This window comes from Ailuropoda melanoleuca, chromosome 9, assembly GCF_002007445.2.
Source record: "Ailuropoda melanoleuca isolate Jingjing chromosome 9, ASM200744v2, whole genome shotgun sequence".
Lineage (NCBI taxonomy): Eukaryota > Metazoa > Chordata > Mammalia > Carnivora > Ursidae > Ailuropoda > Ailuropoda melanoleuca.
This window is the reverse complement of record NC_048226.1, coordinates 5,489,920-5,516,172: the sequence shown is the minus strand read 5'-3', so window position 1 is coordinate 5,516,172 and position 26,253 is coordinate 5,489,920. Positions and strand designations below refer to the sequence as shown.

Below are 26,253 nucleotides of genomic sequence, written 5' to 3'. Positions count from 1 at the left end.
GCTCAGCCATAAGAGCAGACCGTGTGTCAAGTGAAACCAGATGACTGACTGACTTCGTGTCTGCTGGGAAGGGAGTGGGAGCCATAAGCATTTTGTGCCATTTTTCTCCTCTACTAAAAATCCCCATGAGTCTGCAAAGTGTTCAAAGAGAAATAACACTGTGACGAAAAACTGAAAACAAAAACCAAAGACCGGTAAAATCGAAAACATCCCTGTTGTAAGCCTAAATTTGCACAGTGTGCACATCATATGCACTTACGGGGTCAGCGCCCCAAGGCAGGGCCCCCTGGTGGTCAGACACACCGTCAGTGTGTCAGGCGAGCGTAGAGACGTGACACACAGCCCCTGTCTGCTAAGAGAGACACACACGCACTGCTGCCTTATAATACGGAACTCTGTCCCACGTAAGCGTCGGGACAGCCCCTGTGACCGCACACACGTGACCGTCCCACTGGGGGTCTGCTAAATTACTGGCTCAGCAAAGAGATCAACTCCCAACATTTGTCCTGACTTTGCTCCCCAGACAATACATCGGACCCCCTGTGCTCATAACACCCTGTCCCGCTCTGGGGGTCACCTCCAGGCCATGGGCAAGCATGTTGAAGTCAAACCAGAGGGTTTTCCCCTGGAATCATTGTCTCCTGGGGCCAAGTGTCCCAAACTCCTCCAATGATAAGAATCCTCTGAGGGACCTGTTGAGACCAAACATTCCTGGGCCCACTGGCCCGGCAGCGGCAGGAGGTATCTCCCGAGAGGCCGTATGTGCAGCAAGGTGGTGGGTTCTTACACCAAGGAAGCTTGGGAAACTCTCAAGGGGTTGAGTGGTTGGGCTCCAGGGGGGTTGAGAACTCTTGTATTCAGATCCAAGTGTCATTTTTCCTGCAGTGTCCATACTTTTAATCAGATTCTCAAAGGGCTCCGTGAACCCATGGACCACTGAGAGCCAACACTGAGGGGAAAAACACGTGTGTGCCCTTGACCTGAGGACGGTCCACCAGGCTGTGGCCCCAGATGCACTTCTTGGCCACAGATCCCTGGTGCCTGGCGTGATGCTGGCTTGTCGCAGGTGCCCAGTAAATGGTTGCTGGATGAATGAATGAATGAACGAACGAACAAATGAATGAACACACTTGCCTTGGTGCACTGGTGCAAACCTAGAGGGGCACCTGCCCAGGTGGGCAGGAGACAGCAGGTGTGTGGGTAGGAACTAGAAGGCTTCCTGGAGTCAGTGGCCCTGCCCCAACATTCTCCCAGTGGCTTTCCACAAGCGGTCCCCATCCGGAGCACCCCCTCCGGGAAGTCGCTTTCCGGAAGCTGTGCATACGCTCGGACACTGCGTGCACACCCCACACACACACGCTTCCAGAGGCTGTGCCCATCACGTGGCCTGACCATCCCCCCCCCCTCCGCCAGGGCGTGAAGGAGTTCAAGTGCGAGGTGTGCGGCCGGGAGTTCACCCTGCAGGCCAACATGAAGCGGCACATGCTGATCCACACCAGCGTCCGGCCCTACCAGTGCCACATCTGCTTCAAGACCTTCGTGCAGAAGCAGACCCTCAAGACCCACATGATTGTACACTCGCCTGTGAAGCCATTCAAATGCAAGGTACCCGGCTGCCAGGGCCCCCGGGTCGGCACGACTGCAGCTGCCGAGAGCCGGCCTGGCCGGTGCAAGCGGGGGAGCCCAGTTTTGGGTGAAAATGCCTGGGCTTGGGAGGGGGGTCAGTGTGGGCCACGGTGTTCAGAGTCTATATGCTGTTGAGGTGGTATTTTTTGGAGTTTGGGGAGGGGGTGAAGGTCCCTGCACAGCAGGAAAAGCCCAGGCATGAGACTCTGTGGTCAGAGAGCCCAGCCCTGGGTTTCTGGTAACTCCAGCTCGGGGAGAGTGGAACAGTGACCAGCAAGAGGAGGCTCGGTTCTCTGGCTCTCGGGCCCCTGGGGTCACCTAGGAGAGGACAGAGTGAGTGCTGTCCATAGCGAGTGGGATTCAAGCCCCAGCAGGGCAGTGGGAGGGGGCTGCGGGTTCAGGGAGGGCGGGCTCCCCGCGGGCTCCTGACGCCGAGCGGGTGTGTTGCAGGTGTGTGGGAAGTCCTTCAACCGCATGTACAACTTGCTGGGCCACATGCACCTGCACGCGGGCAGCAAGCCCTTCAAGTGCCCATACTGCTCCAGCAAGTTTAACCTCAAGGGCAACCTGAGCCGGCACATGAAGGTCAAGCATGGCGTCATGGACATCGGCCTGGACAGCCAAGGTGGGTGGGCCACGCACAGGGGACGGCACAGGAGCGGTCCCGTCACGGCATGCTCAGGAGCCTCCTGTCCAGTCGGGGTGGGGGAGGCTGGCCAAGGCCTGAGACCTCGATCCGGGCTAGGGAGGAGACACCCTGGAAGGTGGTCCTGGTGCTGACAACGGGGCCTTTGTGTAAGAACAAAGGACTTCAGCAGGCTCACGTAAATAATGATAAATAAAAAGCCTGACTGATACCGATCCAGTGCTGACTGCATGCCAGGCCTTTATCAACTCATATGCTTCTCACAGCGAGCTTGGCTCTGCTAATTATCCCCATCCTACAGATGCCGAAACCGGACAGAGAAGTTAGGTAACTCAGGGAAGATCACAACACCCGGGGGTGGGGGGAACAGACACTTTTATGACGATGACAGTGACGTTAAAAATAAATGGTTGGCTGGGAAAGGAAGTAACAAAAGGGAAAAGGGCAGCTGAAGAGATGAGGGAAGCCGGGTGAGGTCCCAATCCCCAACTGTACCGTGGGAGGGTCTGTGGACAGCCCGGGGGAGCTCTGAGCTTCCCAGCAGCCAAGGCAAAAAGTGTAGCACAGTCCATCACACTCTTCACAGTGCTTGCCAAACAGAGTGTAGGCCACGCACTCAGGGGAGGCGCCTCACCTCTGCAGTTGGTAGTCGTTTCATAGGCTGGTGTTGTAACATCCCTAAGTGTGAGCGATAGCCTGTCCCCTCCACACTCGTCAGCTGTGGAAGAACGTTAGTCTCTCTGGCCGTACTGAGGGGAGGAGGGACTTTAGAGATTCTACTGGAGGAAAGAGCTGATGGCACCTCAGGAAGGCTCCCTGTACGGTCTGGAGCTAGTTGCCTGCCTGGCGTGCCTTCTCAGACAAAGTAGCAGGGAACGATACAGGTGAGTTGACTTGCCTGGGTAACGTTACTCACTAGCAGGCAATCAGATGTTGGGGGCTGGCTGCAGGAACCCTGGTTTGGTTTTGCAGCAGCTAACCAGTGAGTGGCCTGGGTTTTCTGGCAGACACGGGTGTCCTCAGTTTTCGATCTCGTGAGCAAGGATCCCACCCTGTTGCCTGCATATAGGTGCTCTCTGTAGCCCCTTCCAGCTCAGAATGTGGTACGAGAACCAACAGTGTCAGCATCACCTGGGGTCTTGCTAGAACTGCAGAGTCAGCCCTACCCCAGACCCGCTGAATCAGAATCTGCATTTCAGAAAAGATCCCAGGCGATCTGTTTGCCCGGTAGAGTTTTAGAGGCATGGAAGTGCAGTGGTGTTTCAAACTTCGGTATGCATTGGAATCACCTGGAAATCTGTTAAAACGGCAGGGCTCCACCCCCGGAGCTCCACCCCTGGAGCCTCTGAATCTGTAGGTCTGGGGGAGGGTTGCAGAATTTGCATTTCCAGCAAGTTCTCAGGGGATACCAAAGCTGCTGATCAGTGACCTCACTTGGAGAACCTTTGATCTGGACTCTAAAGGTCTGGTTCTCAAACTTGGCTGTACATCGGAAGCACCTGGGGAATTTTTTAAATGCTGATGCCTGAGTCTCAACCCCAGAGAGTCAAATGTAATTGATCTGGCACGTGGCCTAGGGTCAGCACTTTAAAGCACTTTAGATAATTCTATATGCAGTGGGGTTTGACAGCCATAGTCTAGCAGACCCCCCACACACACACACATATCTAACCCACCAGGAGGGACCAGCGCAGAACTCGTCCTTTTGGAGACAGCTGTCCCTGCACACCTTGCTCCCAGGGGGTGGTGAAGGGACACGCTCTTTCTGCCTGAGGTCAATAACCTGGATGCATAGGACTGCTTTCTTCCTGACTGCGGCAGATGACAGACAGTAAAGGAGTGATTGGCACTTGAATGGCTGGGACCCAAGGCAACCTGCCTCTCACATATAACCTTGGTCTGAAAAGCCCAGGTTTCACACTTAAGCAGGAGGAAGGCAGGGTACATTCTAGACGGAACCATCTAATAAATTGGAACTATAATATGGGAGGTGGGTCAATGTCCTTGTAAAAATGGTACGCTATTAGCTTGTTCTTAATGTTCAGTCAACTGTATCATATGAAGGTATGGCACTAGGATTTGAGGAAGACAGAGCCTAGTGTCTTTAAGATTTGGAACAGCTGACCTTGTTTTATAAAGTCAGGAAGACTCACAGTGTGTCAGATGTTCTGGGCATGAGTAACAGACACCCCCCCACACACTCGGACTAACTTAAACAGTAATGAAATAGATTCAGAAAGGACTTGAAATCCAGGCCCTCTTCAGAGTTGGCTGATTCAGCCCCTCAACGATGACACCAGGGTGAGGCTCCCTCCGTCTGTTCACAGCATTAGCTCTGATTTTCCTCATGGTCACAAGATGGCTGCCATTGCTCTTCAGGGCAGTGTGCTCTTCAGGGCTTGTACACAACCAGTGGGAGAGTAAGAGCCTCTTCCCTTTTCTCTATGAAACCAATGAGAATTGTGTGAATTCAGAGAATTCACAAGCAGGCCTCTCCTCATGATTCACTGGCCTGGATTCATTCCTGAACCACTCGTGGAATTGCCCTTAGACCACTGGTTCTCAACTGAGGGTGAGTTTGCCCTTTGGGGACATTTGGTCAAGTCTGGAGACATTTTTGATTGTTGTACCTGGAGTGATGCTACTGGCATCTGGCTGGTAGAGAGCAGGGATATTGTTAGCCATCCTACCATGTACCCCCACAGCAAAGAATTATGGCCCAAAATGTTAATAGTGCCAAAACCCTGCCATAGACTTGTTAGGGCCGCCCCCTTGATTGGGGTCTGTTTCTCCCCAAAACACATCACTTCTCTTAGGTGCACAGGGACAGAACACACACTGGGGCTCAGCCACAGCCCTTGCCAGCCAGCTACCCAGGGTCCCCAGATCATACCCTGGGCTTCCCTCCTTCCCACGGAAGACAGCCCAGAGCTGGAAAGTGGAGCTTTCCATCTGGCTTTTGTTCTGATGCTAAGAACTTTATAGTAAGATTTCAAGTTGATAAAATTACAAGAGGCCTCTTCGAGTTTTTGCCTCGTGCATCTCTGTTGACCTACCTTGGGTGTTTGTCCTTGAAGAGCAAGGCCCAAGGAGACCACTGGGCAGAACCGGTTTAAAGCACTAAGGCGGGTAGGAAGCCAGAGGTTAGAAAGGGCTCCCTCCGGCCTTTCGAGGCAGAGCAGCACAGTAGATGAAAACAACAGCACTTGCTGGGTGCCCTATGGCAAGTTGATTAACCTCTCAGAACTTCCTTTTGACCATCTCCATGGGATTGCTGTGAGCATTTATGAGACGGTGTATGGGAAATTCCGGGCATGCAGCAGGTCCTAAATGAGTGGTGCGTGACATAGAGCAGCAGGCTTCCGTGTGGCCAAGGGGGCCAATGCGAAACATTGCAGAGAATGCATAGGAGGGAAACAAGAGTTCAAGGCCAGGCCTGCACCCATCCCCCCGCGCTCCCCCCACCGCCAACCCCCCCCAGCTTTAGCACTCGGGTCTGGTGACACATTTGAGAAGCCACAGGAGCCTGGGGCTTCCCGGTGCAGGAAGGAAGAGAGGCTGAGGAGAATCCTCTGGAAGCAATGACTAGGAAGTGCTTTCTTGACTAAGGTCCTCGGCTTCCGTGTATAGAAGTGACTGGCTCTTCCCGGAGGCAGCATCCGGACCTGACTGTGCCCCTCTCTTGCAGACCCCATGATGGAGCTGACAGGCACTGACCCCTCCGAGCTTGACAGCCAGCAGGAGATGGAGGACTTCGAGAACGCCTACGCCTACGCCGGTGTGGATAGCAGCGCCGAGGCCAGCGTCCTCACCGAACAGGCCATGAAGGAGATGGCCTACTACAACGTGCTATAGCACAAGCTGGGCCGCCCAGAAGGGGCGGGGAGGGCGTGGGACATGGGGGGAGACCCATGTGCTGCGGGCTGCACCTCCCGCGGCCGAGAAGCTACTGCCCCACTGTCCCGAGCCCTCCCCTCCCGCCGAGTCGTTTGCACCACTAGGGACTTTTAGACCAAATGGAGACTATACTACTGGCCTCAGCTGTGAACCAGGCACAGGCCCCAGGTGTCTGGGGAAGGAAGGAGAGCCCGGGAGGCCCCGCTCCGGGTCTCCTCGGCCTGCTGCTGTGGGAGGGTGGGAGAAATGCTGGTGGGGGCCATCTGGGGACAGGTCACAAGGGCACACGGTCCTCAGGTCTCTCCAGGCCCAGCAGGGCTGCGGCAGCCAGTGTGGGTAGGGCCCCTGATAGCGCCTCAGGGGTCCTGGCACTGGAGGAAGACGGAACTTGAGCCTGGCCTTGTTTCCCGCTGGACCAACTCCTGCCTCCAGGGATGTTTGAGCTCCTGTGCCGGTCAGCACTGCCCCCCACCCCGCCCCCTACCAGCCCCGGGACTGCGAAAAGCCCAGGCCCCAGAGCCCCCTTCCCCACCCTGTCCACAAACAGCCAGGCAGGGCCCTCTGCCTTCTACCTCCTGGTGCCTCCCATGCTCTCCGGGAGCCAGGCGTGCATGCAGCCCCGGTCCTGGCCTCAGGAAAGCGGGGTGTAGCCCAGTCCCCAGCTAATGCCCTCTCCAGCCAACCCCCAGAAGGCCCCCATCTTCCAGCAGTTTGAAAGTGGGTGTCCCTAAACTGGATTCCAACAGATGTCCTCCAGTTCTTTGTTGAATCGGTCACCGCACCAGGGTCCCCTGACGTGAGCAGAGCTGGGGACGTGCCTTTCGCTGGGCACACGCTAAGACAGACGGAGGCCCCTCGAGTGAGGGGCAGGGGACCGAGAGGGGCTGTCCTCAGAGGAGGCCAAGGACCAGCTGGGGGGTAGCTGGGGTGTTATATTATTAACAGGTGTCCATTTTGAGGAAGCGGACAGCCAAGAGTCAACAGGGTCCCAAGAAGAGCAACATAGTTAAAAAGAAAATGAAGACCATAGAGAAAAAAAAATTTTTTTTTTTTTCTGAGCAAAAGGGGTATTTTGAAGGTAATTTATTTTTTTTTCCTTTCCAATTCTGTGTCGCCTATTCTTTTCTGATGGAGATCATTTTCTTTTTCCACATCGAAGCTCCCTCGTGTGCTGTGCGTGCTTCGTGCCTCCCCAGCCTCGAGCGGCTGGCCAGGCGGGGCTCAGGCAGAGGGGAGGCTGCTGGCGGGAGCCTCGGGCTGGGGCGAGAGGCGGGAGGCAGAGCCGGGCAGGCCCTTGGCCCCTGCCCGGCCCCTCTGGCCAGTGACTCGCACAGCACCAGCCACCGCAGAAGCCGGAGTGGCTTGATTCTGCTCGGCCAGCAGCTCGCTCCCCTGCCTGCCCACTCTCGTGGCCTCTGTCCCCACGCCAGCTCCTGCCCTGGGCACCGAAGCCAGGTCCGGGGCATGAAAGAGCACATTCGGGAACGGCTAGGGCACCCAGACTCCTTGCCCACTCGTCTCCTGAGGCCTCAGTGCGGAGGGGCAGGCAGGGCTGTCCCCAAAGGCGTGAAGGAGGTGAAGCCGCCAACTTCAGCCGGGAAACCAGGAAAGGAGGGGTAACAGCCGGGGAGGGGTGGGGGGGAATCAGTTTGAAATGCAGCCGCCCCCAAAGCTGTATCCTTAGTGAAGGAGCAAGCCAGGCTTCAGGGTGGCTGTCGTCAGGACTGAGGGGAGGACAAGGTGGCCTCGGATCAGGCAGCCAGGTGCCCCTTCCTTCTCTGCTAAAGCTCCCACGAAGAGGCAGCAGACGAGAGGGCTGGGGGCTCCCAGGAGCCTTTCCCCTCCAGAACCCAGAGGCCCCCCCGGCCCCCCAGGTGCCCGCCATGATGACCCTCAGGTGGCAGTGACCCCGTCACTGTAGAAGACATTTTCTCCTGCTGAGCAGAAGCCTCACCCCCTGCAAACTACCTCTTCCCACAATGTCTTTCTCCCCTGGTACCAAAAAGAACCCTGTACCTCCCCCTTCTCCTCCTGCTCCTCTTTCCTGCCGGCGCAGTGGCCTTGGTCGTGGAAACCCAAGGGAGAAGGTCTGGGCCCCAGGGTGGGGCTCTCCTTTCCTCCCCCAGCCCCGCCATCAGCACCGGCCCCCTGCGAGGTTCGATACTTGAACGCCCCCCTGCCCTGTGCCTTGGACCCGGGCAAAGCTAAGAGAAGGAAACAGCACAACTCACAGATTGAGCTGGGGGGTGGTCTCGGCAAGGCTCCTGTCCTCACCCCTCCCCTGACCTTTCAAGAGAGGCGCACACGCGGCCTCTTGGGTGACTTGGAAACTCCTGGACAAATTCCATCCTAACTTATTTTGACGTGTATACAACCAACTGTTTAGAAATTCCACTTGTGCAAAGCCCTACTGTGTTTTTATGTTCCCATTTAAAAGAGAAGTTTACTTAGCAATAATTATAAATAAATGAATATTCTTTAGCGAGGTGGCTGTGAGTCCTTCTTCCCCTGGTTCTTGAGGACTTGGTCCTCACCCCTCCCCCACAAAGAACTCCCAACAAGGCTTCCCAACCCCACATAGCGGGGGGAGGGGGGGTGTCACTGGTGTCACTCTCCAAGGAGGGGAAGAAACCCAGACCATCCTTGGCGTCCGAATAGCCACCTGCAGGGCCAGGCACCTACAGGGAGCTGCTCCAAGTCCCCCAAGAGGGAACCAGGCCCCAGAATTCCCACCACTTGCAGAGAAAAGCCACTTCCCCTCTTGACCCACCAACAGGGCACCAGGACAGAAGCCAGCTCACGATGCCAGCCTGCATTTCAGAGGCTGTCAGCCCTTTTCTACTGATGGGCAAGAAGGGGCCGGAAACCTTGAGCTTCGCCCCAGGAGTGAAGAGCCAGCACACAGCTTTTCTTCCTGCCACCCTGGGAGTTCAGTGTGATGAGCGAAGGGAGTTACGTAGTCCCTCGAACTGACGGAAGCCACCAAAGTGAGGGGTGGCTAGAGCCCATCTCCAAGCTCCCGAGGTCCCAGCTGTCCAGTGTCAGGAGCCATCAGAGTCCCCCCGAAACTGGGGGAAATGGACTTTCAGTTGCCAAGTATTTATTGTATCAAGTGAAAACGGTACAACTCTTCCCCTGGACATGTCAACACCAAAAGTAGAAAATAATCTCTGCAGCAAAGACGGCCCTTTCAATCGGCTCCATTTAGCTTTACAGCAACTTTATGGTCTTACTTTTCTGGTTTTGCCAAAGAACAATGAAGATGAACGCAAGTCTGGGACCCAGCGGTCTAGAGCGCATGGGGCCCCCGGTCCCAGCCCCAAGCCCCAGGCAGCCACAGAGAGGCCGGAGAGGCAGCTGCTATGTGAGACCCATTTGGAAGACCAAGCAAAGGGCATAGAAAGAGGTCTGGAGATGTTGAGAAGGCTAGAACCAACGAAGCAGAAAACGAGAATCTATGAGGAAGGGATGGCAATCCCGAAATGGAGAGAGGAGGCTACAGGAACGGGATCGTGCCAGGTCATTTCAGGGTGCCCACAGGCCCGCACACCAAGAGTCCCGGGGCTGGTCAGGCGGCTTCTAGAGAATTCAGGACGCTCAGTGCTGCCCGGTCCCCTCCCGCCACGGTGGCCCCTGAATGAACAGAGGCCCGGGACGCAGGCCTGCGGACACCAGCGTGTCCCTAGTAGACTCTGCCGGCCCTCTTTCTCCGGGGCCCCGGCTGGGCACAAACACAGCAGACGGTTTCGTGAAGACTTTTTAGTAGCTAAATAGGGCGCCACGTGTTCCCAGGGCAATATAAATTACAGTGTGCAGAACACACGGACGCGCTGAGGTAAGACACACTGCCCCTGTCTCACGTCGCCGCGAGGGGAACAGATCCTTTTAAAAACATCTTATAAAAAACATCCCCGGTGGGGCCTGAGAGGGGGCTCACCCGCGGCCCTCCCGCCCGCACTACTGGCCCAGAGCCTTGTCCAGATTGTTCTTGATGGTATCCAGGAAGTCCGAGGTGTTGAGGAAGTGCTCGTTCAGCTTCACACTGCCGAGAGAACACCGCCGGCGTGAGGACACAGCCCGCGCTCCCCACCCGAGCCCGCGGGCCGCGCACCGCACGGAGGGGACCGCGAGGCTCTAAGCCGCCGGCTGTGGGGACGGGCCTCGGGGCGGGGCACCAGCCCCCCTCGGGCCCTTGGCCACGAGGCTGATTCCAGAGGGGGCCTCTGAGAGGAGCCTCTGGCTTCTTCCCACCCGGCCCTCGGGTCCCCGGAGGCCAGCCCCGCCCCATGCCACAGGCCACGCACTTGCTGAGGCCATGGATGCAGCCCGCCAGGTCCTTGGTCATGGCTCCGCTCTCCACGGTCTGGACGCACACTTTCTCCAGGGTCTGCGCAAACCTGCGGGCGCCGGGGCAGAGTGAGGCCCCAGCTTCCAGAGCCGGGCCCGGAACCTGCCCTGGACCAGCTCAGGCCCCCTCCCTCTCCGCTCACCTGATGAGGTCCTGGTTCCCGTCCAGCTTCCCCCGGTGCTCCAGGCCACGTGTCCAGGCGAAGATGCTGGCAATGGGGTTCGTGCTGGTAGGCCGGCCCTGGGGGCAGGGGTCACAGGGGATCAGGAGCCAAACCAGCCGGCAAGGGACGCAGCTGCCCGCCCCTGGACTGACAGGCCAGAACCATCCTCCCAGCCTTCCCCGCCAGTGGGTTCTGAGCCGCTGGGGTAGACGGACAGTGACCACAGTCCCTACCACTCACCTTCTGGTGTTCCCGATAATGGCGGGTGACCGTTCCATGAGCAGCCTCAGCCTCAATGGTCTTCCCATCCGGGCAGACCAGCACAGACGTCATCAGGCCAAGGGAGCCAAAGCCTGAAGAGGGGGAAGACCCTCCTTTCAGTGCCAACACCACTCCTCAGACCACTGGGTTGAGCCCATCTGCCCTCCTGCTTGTGAGGGGGAATCTCTCCATCTCTCGGACCCAGGCTGATCCGAAATGTGCAAAACTTCTTTCTTTTTTTTTTTTTTTTTTTTTAAAGATTTTATTTTTATTTATTCGACAGAGATAGAGAGCCAGCGAGAGAGGGAACACAAGCAGGGGGAGTGAGAGAGGAAGAAGCAGGCTCATAGCAGAGGAGCCTGATGTTGGGGCTCGATCCCATAACGCTGGGATCACGCCCTGAGCCGAAGGCAGATGCTTAACCGCTGTGCCACCCAGGCGCCCCATTTTTTTGAAGATTTTATTTATTTACTTGAGAGAGAAAGTGAGAGAGCATGAGAGGGGGAGGGACAGAGGGAGAAGTAAGCTCCTCACTGAGCAGGGATCCCAGTGTGGGGCTTGATCCCTGAACTCCAACTCCAGGATCATGACCTGAGCCAAAGGCAGAGGCCCAACCAACCGAGCCACCCAGGTGCCCAAAAAGTGAAAAACTTCTATAAGATAATTGGTTGTCTAAGAGACAACTGGGTGGCTCAGTTGGTTAAGCATCTGCCTTCGGCTCCAATCATGATCCTGGGCTCCGGGGATCGAGCCTGGTGTCAGGTTCTCTGCTCAGCAGGGAGCCTGCTTCTCCCTCTCCCTCTACTCATCCCCTCTGCCCCTATCCCGCTTGCACTCTCTCACTTTCTCTCAAATAAATAAATAAAATATTTTTTAAAAAAATCAGTTGTCTAAGAATGAGGCTGGGGCAGGGGGAAGGGGTCTCTTTTCCACGTTTACCAGACCCTCACACTCACCAATTTCTTATTACTTAAGGGTGATTTTCTTTTTTTTTTTTTTTTTAAGATTTTATTTATTAATTTGACAGAGAGAGACAGCCAGCAAGAGAGGGAACACAAGCAGGGGGAGTGGGAGAGGAAGAAGCAGGCTCCTAGCAGAGGAACCTGATATGGGGCTCAATCCCAGAACGCTGGGATCATGCCCTGAGCCAAAGGCAGACGCTTAACGACTGAGCCACCCAGGCGCCCCAAGGGTGATTTTCATACCTTTCTCTTGTCTGCTATGGCTTTTCATCCTCCCATCCTAGATAGGAATTGTTCTAGTGAAAGGATCACCACTGCACTTACCGAAATAAAGCCAAAGGTTTGTATAAAACATCAGGACCCTATGCCTTTTCCTCACTACCTGCGGTGGACTTCACTTTCCTCCTTATCAGGAGCTAGACTTCACCCCATCTCATGGAACCTTGTTTCTCCTCCCTCTCTGTACTTCACATGTAGTCTACTCTCACCACCTTTCCTGTCCTCGTTCCCAACACAATTGGGCTAGTTCTCTCAGGAGCCTCATCCAGGCTCCTGCTGCAATCCAATTTGTCTCATAGGACACTCTAGGGCTTGGGGCTTTGCCACCTTCTCCAATATTCTCCTACCTCCAACAGATTTACTGTGCGAAATGAAATCTCTGTCATTCAAAAAGCACCCAGTTGTGCTCAATCCCATATTTCTCCTGGAGCCAAACCTAGCCCAAACCTTGGAAGCCACAGTCACTTGGCCCATGGGCAGGAACAACCTCAAAGCTGATGCATGTAGCCCTTTAGAACTTGAATTCCTAGGTTCTCCTTTCTCTTTAATAGTAGCCTTAGTAATACACCAGTCCAAACCTAATTTGGGGTGCCTTCCTCCATCATATGCCAGAGAGCTCCTACCCCCTGCTGTCCACGGGGAACCTGGCAATGGACCGGCAGGCCACACTAGAGAAGTTTTCCTATGAAAAGGGTCTGAAAAATCCCCCAGCCAAAGAAGACCAACAACCCACCCCCTGGGGAACAGTGCTCACAGCGTACCCTGCGCCAGGATGTCCGACTGCACATCTCCATCGTAGTTCTTGCAGGCCCACACGAAGCCGCCTGAAGACTTGAGGACCTGAGCCACCATGTCATCAATGAGCCGGTGCTCGTACCAGATCTTATTCTTGTCAAACTCGGTCTTATAGTGCCTGGGAGCAAAAGGGCCTGTTGTGGGGAGAGGGCGGGAGGCTGACAGGCTGGGGATCTCCCCCCACGCTCAGGGGGGAGCCAAATGCGCTGGGACAGAGGCCACCCTGCAGGCTGGGGGCTGGGGGGGACAGGCAAGAAAGGCTGTGGAATCCTTAGGGAGCAATAAAGTGAGAGGCTGTTACTTCTCAAAGATCTCCTGGAAGATGTCCTTGAAGCGCCCGTCGTAGGCTTTCAGGATGGTGTTCTTAGTGCTCATGTACAACGGCCACTTCTTCTGGATGGCGTACTGGAAGCAACTGTGCGCAAACCCCGAGATGGACTGCAGGGAGAGAGAGAGAGCTCCCTGGCGTGGACCCCAACCTGGGACTGCCAGCCTTTCCTGGTCCGGAAAGGCATGCCTTCCTTCCATACCACCCGCCCTGACAGTCTGGGTGAGCCCAGACGCCCTGGAGGGAGCAGCTGCTGTTTCTGGTGGCCCAATAGCCCCCTCCCAACTTGTGGGAGGGAGCAGCCCCTCAATTTGGCTTTGGAAAACTACCCTCCTCTCCCCAATTCTTAGACTATATGGCCGGGGTGGGGCTGATTCCCCAATCCGCCCGCGGGTCTCTAGAGTGGACCCTGCGTCCCGGCGTAGGCGCTCAGAGCCCTCCGTGATTGGCTCAGAGGTGGTCATGTGACCCAGGCCGGGGGGGCCCTTTCGCCGGAACCATGAACAAAACGGCTCTTTTCCGATAGGATAACCAAGTTAGCTGGGGACAAGCCCGGGGGGCTCCTGGTGGCCACTTCCTCACGCCGGAGAACGAAGCCAACCACAGAAGAAATGAAAGCCAAGAGTTGGGGAAGGGGGAAAAATGCTCATCCAGTTTGCTTAAGCCAACCATCCTGACAACTAACGTGCCCCCAAAAGTGTATCTAGAGAAGGAGCACGGGAGGTCGGGGTGTCGGAGAAGGAGCACGGGAAGTCGGGGTGTCGGAGAAGGAGCATGGGAAGTCGGGGTGTCAGAGAAGGAGCACAGGAAGTCGGGGTGTCGGAGAAGGAGCACAGGAAGTCGAGGTGTCCGAGGAGCACAAGAAGTCGGAGAGCAGGGGCAGCTGGCTACGCAGGGATCTTCCCGCCCCCCTCCATAGTGGGCACACCACGGGCCCCCTGAACGCATCCTGGATGCATCTGCACACAGGCCTGTACCCTCCTCAGACCACTGTTGCAGGGGCGGTCAGACTCCGCAGTCCGCAGCAGCCGAGCGGGGCCTCACCTCGTCGGTATTGTACATGCCCATCCCCACGCCGCCGGCCGGGAAGTTGTACACTTCCCACTCCTTCGCTCCACTGCCGTCCTTCGGGGAGAAGACGATCTTGAACGTGCCGGCCCGGTCCACCACAAAGTCTGTGGCCTTGTACTACGGAGACGAGAGCGCGGCTCAGGCCAGGGGGCCCGGGTGAGGGTCCCAGGACAGCGCGAGCCAACTCCCGTGGGGCCAACCTGGTCGCCGTGGGCATGCCTGCCAATGGTGATGGGCTTGGTCCAGCCGGGGACGAGGCGGGGGATGTTTCTGCAGATGATGGGCTCCCGGAAGACGGTGCCCCCGAGGATGTTTCGGATGGTCCCGTTGGGACTTTTCCACATCTTCTTCAGCTGGAACTCTGTGAGGACAGAGACGAAGTGGCCTCGCTGCAGCCCCCACCTTCCAGCCAAAATGTGAACCCCAAGCAAGAACGCAGCCATGCAGGAGCCCTGGAAATCATCCCGGGGAATGTCTAGAATATGAATGTGTGGGCTGTGGGATCAGATTTCTTGGCTTCGAGGTCTAGCTGCACCACCTCTAACTGTGAGTTTTATGCAAGTGGCTTAACCTGAGCTGTAAAATGAACTGATTGCTAAAACACCTAGCCTCTGGGTCACGGTGAGGAGTAAGTAAACTTACATGTAAAGTGGCTAGCACAGTAGCCGCTGGGGCGGGGAGCAGCACCAGGCCTCCCTGCAGACATGCTGTTCTAGCCACCTTACTGAACCACGGGGTGCAGCCCATGTTACTACGACAGTCACTCCCTACCTCCTTCTCCATAAAATAGGGATGCATAAATCCCAGGGCTCAGGAGAAATCAAAGAAAACCTGCAAAAAGAGCTTAGCACTAAAATGATTCCAATACCCTACAGTCAGGTTCCACCCGAAAGATGGGAGGAGCTCTGGAGCATTTGGAAATGGCCTTGAATGCCTCCTTCCAGCTCCCTCACACTGCAGGACATAGCAAGAGAGAAAGAGCTCTGCAAACCCCTAAGCCACCTTTTCTCGAATTTTCCAAACCTGGCCCCTTTATCCACACACCGGTGCCATATTTCATGGAACCCTCGAAAGTGGTCCCCAGAACCAGGGCCCAGCAGCCAGTCCATGGCTGGTGAAGGTACCTTTCTGAGACAATTCCCCAGCCACAGGGGCAGGGGGCAGAGCTGTGGTGCCAAGATGGTGGCGAGATACCAGCCATGCTCCCCAGGGCCATCTAAGGCTCTGAAGGATACGAGCCTGACACACAGCACTCTACTGGACAGGGGTGGCCCCAAAGTCTCTCTGTAAACCTGCCTGCAGAACAGTCCAGGAGGCCAGGGAGGCAGGCTGCCCAGAGAGGCTGTCCTTACTGTGCCGGCATCAGCATGCGCTTCCTCCTCGCTGTTGCCAATGACACCAACCCTGGCAGGAGTCACACAGCATAGCACAAACCCCATGGGCCTGGGAACACCACCCCGCCCAACCTCATCTGCAGGAACCCCTAGGGCTCCCCTGTCTCCCGGGCTGTCACAGGGAGACCGGGTTCATGGCACAGCCCCGCTGTCCAGGCCCACCCACCTCCACACCCTCACACCTTCCACACGGGCCTCATCAGGGGTGATGGTGGCACACTTGACGGCCACACTGTACTTCTGGGTGGCCAACGCGGAGTCTATGGTGACCTGGTCATTGGTCTGGTCGCGGTGGGGGAGCCCCAGGTCGAAGTACTTGAGCTGGACATCCACGTGGGGTAGGATGAGCTAGAGACAGATGACAGGGCAAGGCGTCAGCCCAGATGTCTGTGACTCAGGGGTATGTGTGGGCCACAGCGCAGGACGCCTAGGCAGGGCAGGGATGAGAGGCGGCCAGTGGGGGAAGGGGGCAGCACGGCAGAGGGGTGGCATCAGCCATTCCTGATCCTGAGGCAGAAGCTGTCTGGATGCCAGGGCTCTCTGGAAAGAGGCCAGCGGACCAGGCTGCAGCCCCTCCAAGGGCCCAGCCCCTCACAGGGACCACGATGGCCCACCAACTCCAGGTGTATCTAGATTTCTCCGCACAGTGGATTCCCTCTTCCTCCCCATTCAGAAGTGGTGATTCTCGACCTTCTTCTTGTGGACACACACACAGTGCGGGGGTCTTCACGTGGACAACGAGCTCTCCAGGCAGCTCCAGAGCACCGCGACTCTGGAGAAGCCCAGCAGCCATGCTGGGAGCCATCCGCCATGATTGCTCAGACCTAGCGCTGTCGACGACACACCACGACTCCAGATAACACCCCTGAACCGCTGCAGAAAGGTGTGCACGCTGCCCGGCACACCAGCCCTACTCCTTCCACTCCCTCGAGAAAGCACATCGGACTGTGGGGCGTCAAGACGGATACAGGATGGGCCTTGAATGTGCGCCCCTTCTGGAAAACATGCGAGTTTGGCAAAGGCACAAGACAGACGGCTGAGGACGGGCCCCTGCCTGATGTCATGAAAACCATGGGTGGTGCGGACGTGACAGAAGGGTGGATGGAAGCCCGGAAACAGGGCTGCTGCTGCCCACCAGCGTGGCGGCTGAGCCCTGGGACCTGCCACGGGGCGCAGGAGGCTGTGCGGAGAGCCGCCCGCCTTGGGAGGGGCTACCTTCTCCTTGATGAACTGCCAGATGATCCGGGTCATCTCATCACCGTCCATCTCCACCACCGGCTTCGCCACCTTGATCCTCTTGTCGGCATCTGGAACCAGGCACACACAGCACATCACAGCTCTGGGGAGATTCGTGGGGGAGCCCCTCTCCCCCCAGCCGGACCTGCCCTTCACCAAGGAGGGAGCAGCGTCAGCCGGGGCCCAGTTACCCACGTTCCCTCCCCCTCCGCAGGAGCAGCTCCCCGGCCACCTGGGGGACCTGGACCCCCATGGAGGACGGCCACCTAGGACTGGCCAGAAGGATGCCAGCCTTGCCCGTCAGATCCTGTCCCCTGGGATCTGAAGGCAGAGGAGACCAACACAGAGCCTGAGAGCCAGCTGGGGCCACCCTGTCCAGCCGCAAGTCAGGGAGGGAACGCTGACGGGGCTGTCCCTGTTCCCAGGGTGGCCCTGCAGGCCCTGTGGCCCCATCCCTGCAGCTTTCTGCGCTACCCCAAGTCCTTCCTGCAACTTCCTCTCCAAGTCAGCCAGCCTCTGAGCTTGTAACAAGAGCCCGACTAAATCTAAGTGAGGCCGGCAACTCTGTGAGCACCGACGTGCCTGACAGCGCACCCACACCCTGCATGTGATTCCTTTTCAGCCTCAAACCACTCCCACAGGGAACACGGTTATGTCAGCTTTCATCATGGTCCCGAGGCTCAGAGAGTTTACCAGCTTACTGCCGCATGAAGACAACACACCTACCAGGAGTCACACCTTTCTCAATGGAAAGCATAGGCTCAGGGCACCTGCAATGGAACTCAGAACCCTCGATCCGAGCCGGCTCAAGTGGCCAGTCCCGCCGGAGAAGCATCTAAGGTCCAGGGAGATGATGGAGGGCGAGAGGAGCCGGGGGAGGCTCTCCAAAGAAAGTCTGACTCATGAGAAAAACCAACAGTCTGGGAAGTGAATTCCAAAGAAAACTCTAGAGAACGGGTCCATCCAAGTCAATCAGTGCAGGTTACCCGCAGTGAGCTTGTTGAACCTCAGCCTGTGGCAGACGGAGGTCCCCCCGCGCCAGCACGTCCCTCTCCCCACCTCTCCGGGGAAGAAGCAGTGACTGCAGAGTCAGGCAACCAGATCTGTGTGAACCCTACAGCCGGGCCTCCGTCACCAGAAAGCTCACGCAGGCAGGAGGAGGACAGCTGAGAGCAGGGCTCTGTCCCCAGCGCAGCCCCCTCAGCCCTCACTCAGGGCCCACGGACTCTTACGTTACACACAGTCCTTACAGACGGAATTCAGGGTCTTTCACCTCACCAGAGATTAGATAGCAACTCCAAAGAGGGGACCAGGATGTTCACTTAAAAACACCAACACTCAGAAGAAGTGACCGCCGCTAGGTGGACAGCAAGGGACAGAAGTCTGTGCAAAGCAGGCCCTGAGCCTAAAAAAGCATGACCACCTACGCACATTTAAAACAGAAGTGACCAAAATCCCACAACCCCAAACATATCACTGTCCTACAACACACAGCACAACCGTGACTCATGCTGACATCCCAGCCCACTGAGAAAAAGGTGAGTTATGTGCAGCAAAATGACTCACTTTCCAAAGATGTGCACAGATTTTTTTAATCTAAAAATAATCTCCCAAGGATATGCAAACAGATTTTTTTTTAACCTAAAAAGAATCTTAGAGATTATTGAGGAAGAAAAATGAGACCCAGGGAGTGTGGCTTGTGTCAGAAGTCAGGATAGATCCCAGGTCTCTGGTTCAAGCCTAGCCTCTGGATACCCTCATGGGTCACATGCAGAGACGCAGAAAGCAAACAGACTCCAAACATTCCATTCCCCAGAGAACAAGGTGGACGCAGCTGGCACGGCTCTACCACCCTTCTAGGATGCGTAGGGGCCTTTGGACCCAAGTTACAAAGTTACAAAATTCCTTCACCTTTCCTGGCTGAAAGCTTGAGTGTAAAGGGCTTTAGGACCCGCAGAAAGTCTATGGGGCTGTCGCAGACCCAGCTTAGTTTTTAAGAGCATCTCTTACGAGTTAATGTCATGAGAGCTACTCAAGATTTTTTTTTTTAACTGTACCAAATCCGCCATAATCATAATCCCTAAGGAGAATTCATTTGTGGCCAGTCCTAAAGGTTTCAGCCTCACCTGGGCTCCCCTCAAGTTATGGGTTTCAGACACGGCAACCTGTGGGCTGTGGACACCACACCTCCTGCATGTGGAGCTCAATGTCAAGATCACAGTGGGCAGCCCTCCCGGCTGTGCAGGCAGGTGTCAAACCCTCAGAGAACACAGGGCCCACTTATTTACAACCAGGTGCTAAGCACCTCTTCCTGAAACACTGAGAAAAACCATAACAGTGCCTGGCCTCAAGGTGTGAGTATGTAAGGGGAAACCTACAGATGGAGAGAGAGAGAGCAAGCAGGGGCTGTTAACAGAGTCAGGAGTGGGGGGCGCCTGGGTGGCACAGCGGTTAAGCATCTGCCTTCGGCTCAGGGCGTGATCCCGGCATTGTGGGTTCGAGCCCCACATCAGGCTCCTCTGCTATGAGCCTGCTTCTTCCTCTCCCACTCCCCCTGCTTGTGTTCCCTGTCTCACTGGCTGTCTCTATCTCTGTCAAATAAATAAATAAAATCTTAAAAAAAAAAAAAAAAAAAAAAAAACAGAGTCAGGAGTGGGACACCGGGGTGGCTCCTTGCTCAGCCTGCTTCTCCCTCTGCCTGCTGCCTCCCCCTGCTTGTGCTGTCTCTGACAAGTGAATAAATGAAATCTTTAAAAAATATAAAAAATAAAATAAAAATTACCAATTTTTAATTTTAATTAAATTAATTAATTTTTAATTAATTTTTTAATTTTGCAATTACAAAAAAAAAAAAAAGACACTGCTCAGGCAGGGTTTTTAAAAAATATATTAACTAATCGGTGACCAAGGTTTTAAAATCAGGTGATTTCAACAACAATAACAAGAAATAACCAAGTAATAAATGNTAAAATCAGGTGATTTCAACAACAATAACAAGAAATAACCAAGTAATAAATGGGCAAAGGACTTAAATAGATATTTTTTCAAAAATGATATATAAATGGCCAATAAGCATATGAAAAGGTGCCCCACAGCACCAATCATGAGTGGAAATGCAAATGAAAATCACAGTGAGATACCACCTCACACCCATGAGGACGGCTACTATCAAGAAAACAAACTAACAGACAAAAAAAACTCCGAAACAGAAAACAACAGGTGTTAGTGAGGATGTGGAGAAACTGGAACCCTGTGCACAGCTGGTAAGAATGTAAAATGTTGCAGCCACTATGGAAAACAGTATGATGGTTCCTCAAAAAATTAAAGATAGAACTGCCATTTGGCCCAGGGGCACCTCGGTGGCTCAGTCAGTTAAGCGTCCAACTCTTGATTTTGACCCAGGTCATGATCTCAGGGGTGTGAGATGGAGCAGGGGCTCAGGCTCTGCTCTGGGTGTGGAGCCTGCTTGGGACTCTCTCTCTCCCTTTCCCTCTGCCCCTCCCCCCTTAAAAAAATTGTCACATTGTCCAGCAATCCCACTTTTGGATATATATCCAAAATAATTAAAAGCAGGGTCTCAAAGAGCTATTTGTACACTCATGTCCACAGCAGAATTATTCACAAAAGCCAAAAGGTGGAAGCAACTCAAGGGTCTATCAAGGAACAAATGGATGAACAAAATGTGGTGTGAGCCTTTGAGAAAACAGGACTCTGTTAACTAATCCAAGGAAGGTTAAGAGAAACGTCCCTCCAAAAGGTTAAACGATGTTCATAATTCCAAGTTTCTCCAAGACTGGGCTCCCCACCACTCAAATGTGAACGGATTTGCCTGGAAGCTAAAAAAGGAAGTGCCACCATGGTTAGTGACAGTGATGGACCTGGACCTACCTCAATAGCTTTTGCTGCTCACGTTCTTTTGTTTCAAATTCCACAAAGCCAGTTTCCCCTTGGATGCCAGGGGACTTATAATGCGGTACACTTGCATAGACAGCACTGCCACATCCCCAGCACTTTCAATCCAGCTGTGATTAGCATTTCTGGGAGTAACTCTTATCATAAATTAGAAGCAGTAATAAATATGCAAGGAATTAATAACCATACTGCCCAAGCTTTTCACAATTCCTGTACCTTACTCAGAAGGTCAATACATTTTAAATGGACTATTTTTTAAATGGGTATATAGAGAATGGAATATTCAGCCCTAAAAATTAAGAAAATGCTGACACAAGCAGGATAAACCAGGAGGACATTATGAGGACGGAAATAAGCTAGTCACAAAAAGAAAAATACGGTCTGATTTTACTTACAGAGGTACCTAGACTAGTCAAAGTCATAGAAACAGCAAGTGGAAAGGTAGTTGCCAGGAGCTGGGGGGAGGGGTGGGGCATTGTTTGGTGGGTACAGAGTTTCAGTTTTGCAAGATGCTAAAGCTCTGGGGATTGGCTGTACAACAACGTGGAAGTATTTAACTCTACTGAACCGCGCTCTTAAAAATGCTTAAGATGGAAATTGTTGTTGTGCGGTTTTTACCACAATACAAAATAAATACATTTTTTTTAAGTTTTTAAAAATTTGAACCAGTTGGGGGGGAACAACCCAGGAGATTTTACATTAAAAATCCAGTCTCTTCTTTTTTTTTTTCTTTTTTAATTTTATTTATTTACTTGAAAGAGCGAGCGAGCACAAGCAAGGAGAGTGGCAAAGGGAGCGGAAGAAGCAGGCTCGCCACTGAGCAGGGAGCCTGATGCGGGGATCCATCCGGGACTCCCAGATCATGATCTGAGCCAAAGGCAGAGGCTCAACCCACTGAGCCACCCAGGGGCCCCTCCAGTCTCTTCTCGAGGAATTAGCTGCTTCCCCCACGCCGAGCAGGCGCTCACTCACAGCTAGGATGGGCTGTGCTGGGCATAGCTTCTCCTCGATTCCAGGCCTACCATGTACCCTCCAGAGGACGTGAGCCCCGAGGCATCAGAGTTGGAGACCTGGTGTGTGGTTCAGCCAATATGGTAGAGACACCCCCATCGTCTGCCCCTCTCTCGGTGACAAGGGATGACAAGCAACGTGAAATCCAAGAACAGGGCACAGGCCTCCCTGACAGCTTCCCAGGGCCAGCCACCAGGAGATCTTCAGAAGCCATGTTGCACGCGGTCCTCTTGGCCAGAGTGTGAGATGAAGCATACCAGTCACGGGCGGCCCAGCAGGCCAATTCTCCTCCCCATCTGGACTGCTACACCCAATACCACGTAAGGATTTCAAAAGCTGTCCCCAGTTTCAAGATCGGCCTGCTGCTCCAAACTCAAGGCTAAAGGTCTCTCCCACGACAGCTGCCCCCAAGCCTAAGTGCTTTACCACTCTCCCACCCTGGCTGCGGTCAGCAGAGAGGCTGGTGGCATGGCCCAGCAGAATGTGAGGGGAAGCCCCCACTTCCTGGGAGCTCAAGAAGGTAGGGCAATACTAGAAGAGACTCTAGGGTTTTCCTTGGCGTCATCCTCCTCTCTTCCACTCCCTCACACCACATCTGCACCATCAAAAAATCCTATTGGCTCCTCCTTCAAAATACATCCAGAATCCAACCCCCTTCTCACCACCCCCAGCACTACCACCCAGGTGCATGTCAGCATTTCTCGCTCATTCTTTTTTTTTTTTCCCCAACATCTCTCACCAGATGAGGACTGCAAACCTCCTACCAAGACCCTGAAGCCAGAGTGCTCCTATTAAAATGTAAATCAGGCCAGAATACTGGCCTCAAAACCCTGCAAAGCTTCCCCCTTCACTCAGAGTAAAGGTCAACGTCCTCAAAAATGAGAGGCCCCCTCGAGGCCTGACCTAACATGTCACTGCCCCCCAACTCTGGGCCAGCCTCAGGCACTCTTTCCTCAAGCAAAGTGGTCTCCCCCAGCGTGGCCTTGGCACCTGACAACCAAATGGACTGTTTCCTTCCTTCCCTTAGTGCTTCATTCCAGGTCTTTTCCGGCCGCCCCATCCAAACTTGCTCACACCCCTGCCTGGCTTCTTTGCTCCCCTTAGCTCGTGTTATTTTATACCACACTAGCCAACTCTGACCTTGTTTTACTGGCTACCCCCACATTAGAATTTAGGCTCCATAAGGGCAGAAATCTTTGTCTCTTACCCCTGGCTCCGTCCCCAGCACCTTGCCCCGTGCCTGACACACAGGAGAACACAACAGTTGTTGAAGTCACAAATGAATGTCAAGTCACAGTCAGTTTGGTCTACAGTTAGTTGCTGCCCTGCTCGCACCTCCTGTTGGTATGAAATGCACCCCCCCACCCGGGATGCACTGCCACACACAGACTGGTGAATTCTCACCAGCAGACTGCACCAGACCATCACAAATGTACATGGGTGGCATCTCTACCAGGCAATGGGCAACCTGCCCTGGAAAAGCTCACACTTTATACTGTGCTAAAATGTGCAATCCACTGGCATTTTAAACATGCATTTACATTAGTGTAAACTGCAGGGGGGGTCACAGAGCCTGGCTTCCAGGAACCAGAGGGCAGCGTCCAGTGCTGCATACCCTGAATGGAACCAGCGCAAGAGGCTCCAGCCTCCCATGGAGGATTTGGGGGCAGGCCCCAGGCCTTCCGGAGGCTGTTCCTCCAAACCTACTGGGCCTAAACACTGACCACTCAAAACACCTCTGATGGGGCAGCAGTGCTCTTATCTGATGTGGCTGAAACTTTGAACAATCATTAAATAATCCGCCCTGGGATCCAAGAGGGCAGGCAAGTCACCAAGAGTTAAGAGGTAGGGTGAGAAAATCAAGAAGTTCCCAGGTGAGGAGTGGAGCTAAGGAAAGCCAGACAAGCTCATCCTCCCAGTGGGTGCCTGGGCAGAGCCCACCCTCACCTTCCCAAAGGCCAGCGTGTCAGAACAACCACCAGCAGTCGCTGGAGGCCTAGGAATTGAAAACGAAGACAGGTGGAAATTACCGAGCAGCAAAGACACAAGAGTGTTTTAGCCAAAAAAAAATATATTCTTCCCTTGTCATCAAGGGGAATGCCAAATATTCTGTCTCTCACGGCGTTGCCAGGTAACAAGCTAGCAGAGGCCACAGTTGTAATCTCTTGTCCAACTCAAATACCATGTATTGGCCCCATTAATAACCGACCAGCCTGGGGACTTCTGGAAGACCTACGACTAAAAGAACTTACTTTCTCACCATCAGTGCAGGGGAGAAAAAGGCAGAACTGGAGAATATATCTAACTCCCACTCTATTTTGCTAAAGGTGGTGCCGTATGGAAAACTCTGTTTGGGGGCCTGCGGGCACTTGGAACCCTGGAGTTGCAGGACTGACCACTTAGAGACAAATCCCAGAAATACGAAAGCAGAAATGCCCCTTTCTTCTTGGCAGGAGAGGTAGGGGTGGGGGCCCAAGCTCTCCTACCCCCTCCCTTCCCCAATTCTGGTCAGCTGCTCCCACACTCGTTAAAGATTACCCACCCTAACAGTAAGGCCAGGCTGCCTGGGCCCCACTCCCTCTTCCTCACTGTCCTGGCTCACTCCAAGGGGCTGCAGGCCAGGTCAGGAAAGGGGTTTCCATGGCAACAGGCAAGAAACAGGGCCAAGGGACCTACATTCCCCTGCCTTTTGTGGGTGGCAATGGAGAGCCACAGTGTGGGCCAATGCCCATATGTCACAGGGGGCAGCCGAGGTTGGTAATGGAGGTTCAGGCTAAATCCTGCTTACTCCGCCCCGACTATGGTCTTCTCTCCTAAGCAGAAGGGTACCAGAAAAGCACTGAGGAACTATTCAGTAAAGTGGCATTTTGGTGAGGCTGCCCAGTCTCCCAGTCGGGAGAGAGGGGCGGGCCAAGGAGCCTCGCAGGAGCGGGCTGGCGAGAAAAGGCAGGTCAGGCCAAGGAGAGGCCCCAGGATGGAGACTTAAGTGAGACAGGGGCGGGGGGGTCAAACAAAAGGGAAAATAAAAAGGACGCTCCTCCAGCTGTCGCGTAAAAGGCTCCAAAAATAGCTGACGCGGGCCTGACAGCGAGGAGGGATTACAGAGCGCTGGGCTGCAAAGGAAGGGGAAGTACATGCCTCCTCCCCGCCTTTGTCTGAGCCGGGCCCGCGCCGCGACCCTCCCTCTCACGGCAACACCAGGCCGGGTGCTCCGGCCCCCTACTTGCTGGCCTGTCCCCCTCCAGGGGACGCAGGGCAGGCAGGATACCCTCCGGGCCCGGGACACCTCCAGCACCCCCTACAGGAATACCTGGGGGCGCGGAGCGGCCGGGAACCCCCGCCCGCGCAGGGCCGCAGGACCGGCCGCGCCAGGGCCACCAGTTGCCACCGTCCTTCAAGTCCCCACCTCTGCGCCTGGCGCGGCCAGAGAGCCTGGGGCCGGGGAGGGCATCCCCGCCCCCCGGCTCTTTGTGGGCCAACCCCGCCGGCCCCGGCCCTGCGATCTTCCCGACTCGCGCTCCCAGGTCCCCGCCCGGGAGGCCGCCACGTCGCGGTGCCGGGCGCGCGCCCCGCCTGGACCCTCCTCGTGGCACTCACAGTGGCGCCGCGGCTGCTCCTGCAAGTTGGGGCCCGTCGGGGCTGCCGGCGCCCAGGCCGGCCCGGAGCCGGAGGCTCTGCAGAGCGAGCGCACGACCCGCAGGTAGCCAGCCATCCCGCCAAGCAGGCGAGTGAAACAAGCGCGGTAGGAGAGATCCGAGCGCCGGCGCTGCTCCCGGCGGCCTGGCTGCAGGCGGCCGAGGCCTGCCCCGCGCCCGGGCGCGGGCAGGGGCGGNCCCTCCGGGGGCACCCGCACCCGCCGGACCCCGCCCCAGCGCCCGGCGCGCGCTTCCATTGGCGCCAAGGGGCTGCTGCGAGAGGCTGAGAGACCCGCGGGGACCCGCGAGCGGGCGCGGGAGGCGGGAGATTAGGGCAGCTGTTAGTGAGTCTAAACCCCTCTCTCCGGAATGCCCTATTTAAACCTGGGTGGAAGTTGCTGACAAATCAGCTTAAATCCCCTAAGTGAGCAAACGTTTGCGCCCTTCGCGTTGGCTGGCCTGAAACTCCTTCGCATTAACTGAGGGCGGGTTCCGTGTTCTTGGACTAAGACCACGGGCACGTCGGCTCTCCTCAAGTTCGCGCTCAGACACCCCTGTCCCCTCCACGAGTTGCGTAGACCGACCCGAGTCAAGAGCTGAAATCTCTTCTCCGCAGCTAATCCTCGAAGTCATTCAGCCTAGCCAGAGTCTGTTTTCTCCGGTCCCGAAATGGGAATTATGACGATCAC

General features: G+C 55.3%; 2 protein-coding genes across 4 annotated transcripts in view; one reads left to right on the top strand and one right to left on the bottom strand.

Annotated features, from left to right (window-relative positions):
- ZNF710 (zinc finger protein 710) overlaps positions 1 to 8,656 on the top strand; it is a 62,299-nt gene extending 53,643 nt beyond the window's left edge. For 2 of the 3 annotated variants that reach the window (XM_034667869.1, XM_034667871.1), the window contains exons 3-5: positions 1,414 to 1,605; positions 2,077 to 2,251; positions 5,961 to 8,655. In XM_034667869.1, the coding sequence (XP_034523760.1) occupies positions 1,414 to 1,605; positions 2,077 to 2,251; positions 5,961 to 6,127 (534 nt within the window). In that variant the 3' untranslated portion in view covers positions 6,128 to 8,655. Of the gene's footprint in view, positions 1 to 1,413; positions 1,606 to 2,076; positions 2,252 to 5,960 lie in introns of all 3 variants that reach the window. The other variant, XM_034667868.1, reaches the window with a different exon arrangement.
- Positions 8,657 to 9,252: 596 nt separating this feature from the next.
- Positions 9,253 to 25,745, bottom strand: IDH2 (isocitrate dehydrogenase (NADP(+)) 2). Its single transcript, XM_034667872.1, has 11 exons — positions 25,527 to 25,745; positions 16,986 to 17,077; positions 15,953 to 16,118; positions 14,577 to 14,737; positions 14,350 to 14,493; positions 13,279 to 13,415; positions 12,944 to 13,095; positions 10,921 to 11,033; positions 10,660 to 10,757; positions 10,474 to 10,566; positions 9,253 to 10,211 (listed from the first exon to the last, which is right to left on the bottom strand). Exons 1-11 carry the CDS (start codon positions 25,639 to 25,641, stop codon positions 10,127 to 10,129), a joined length of 1,356 nt encoding a protein of 451 aa, XP_034523763.1. The 5' UTR covers positions 25,642 to 25,745; the 3' UTR covers positions 9,253 to 10,126.
- Positions 25,746 to 26,253: the final 508 nt, after the last annotated feature.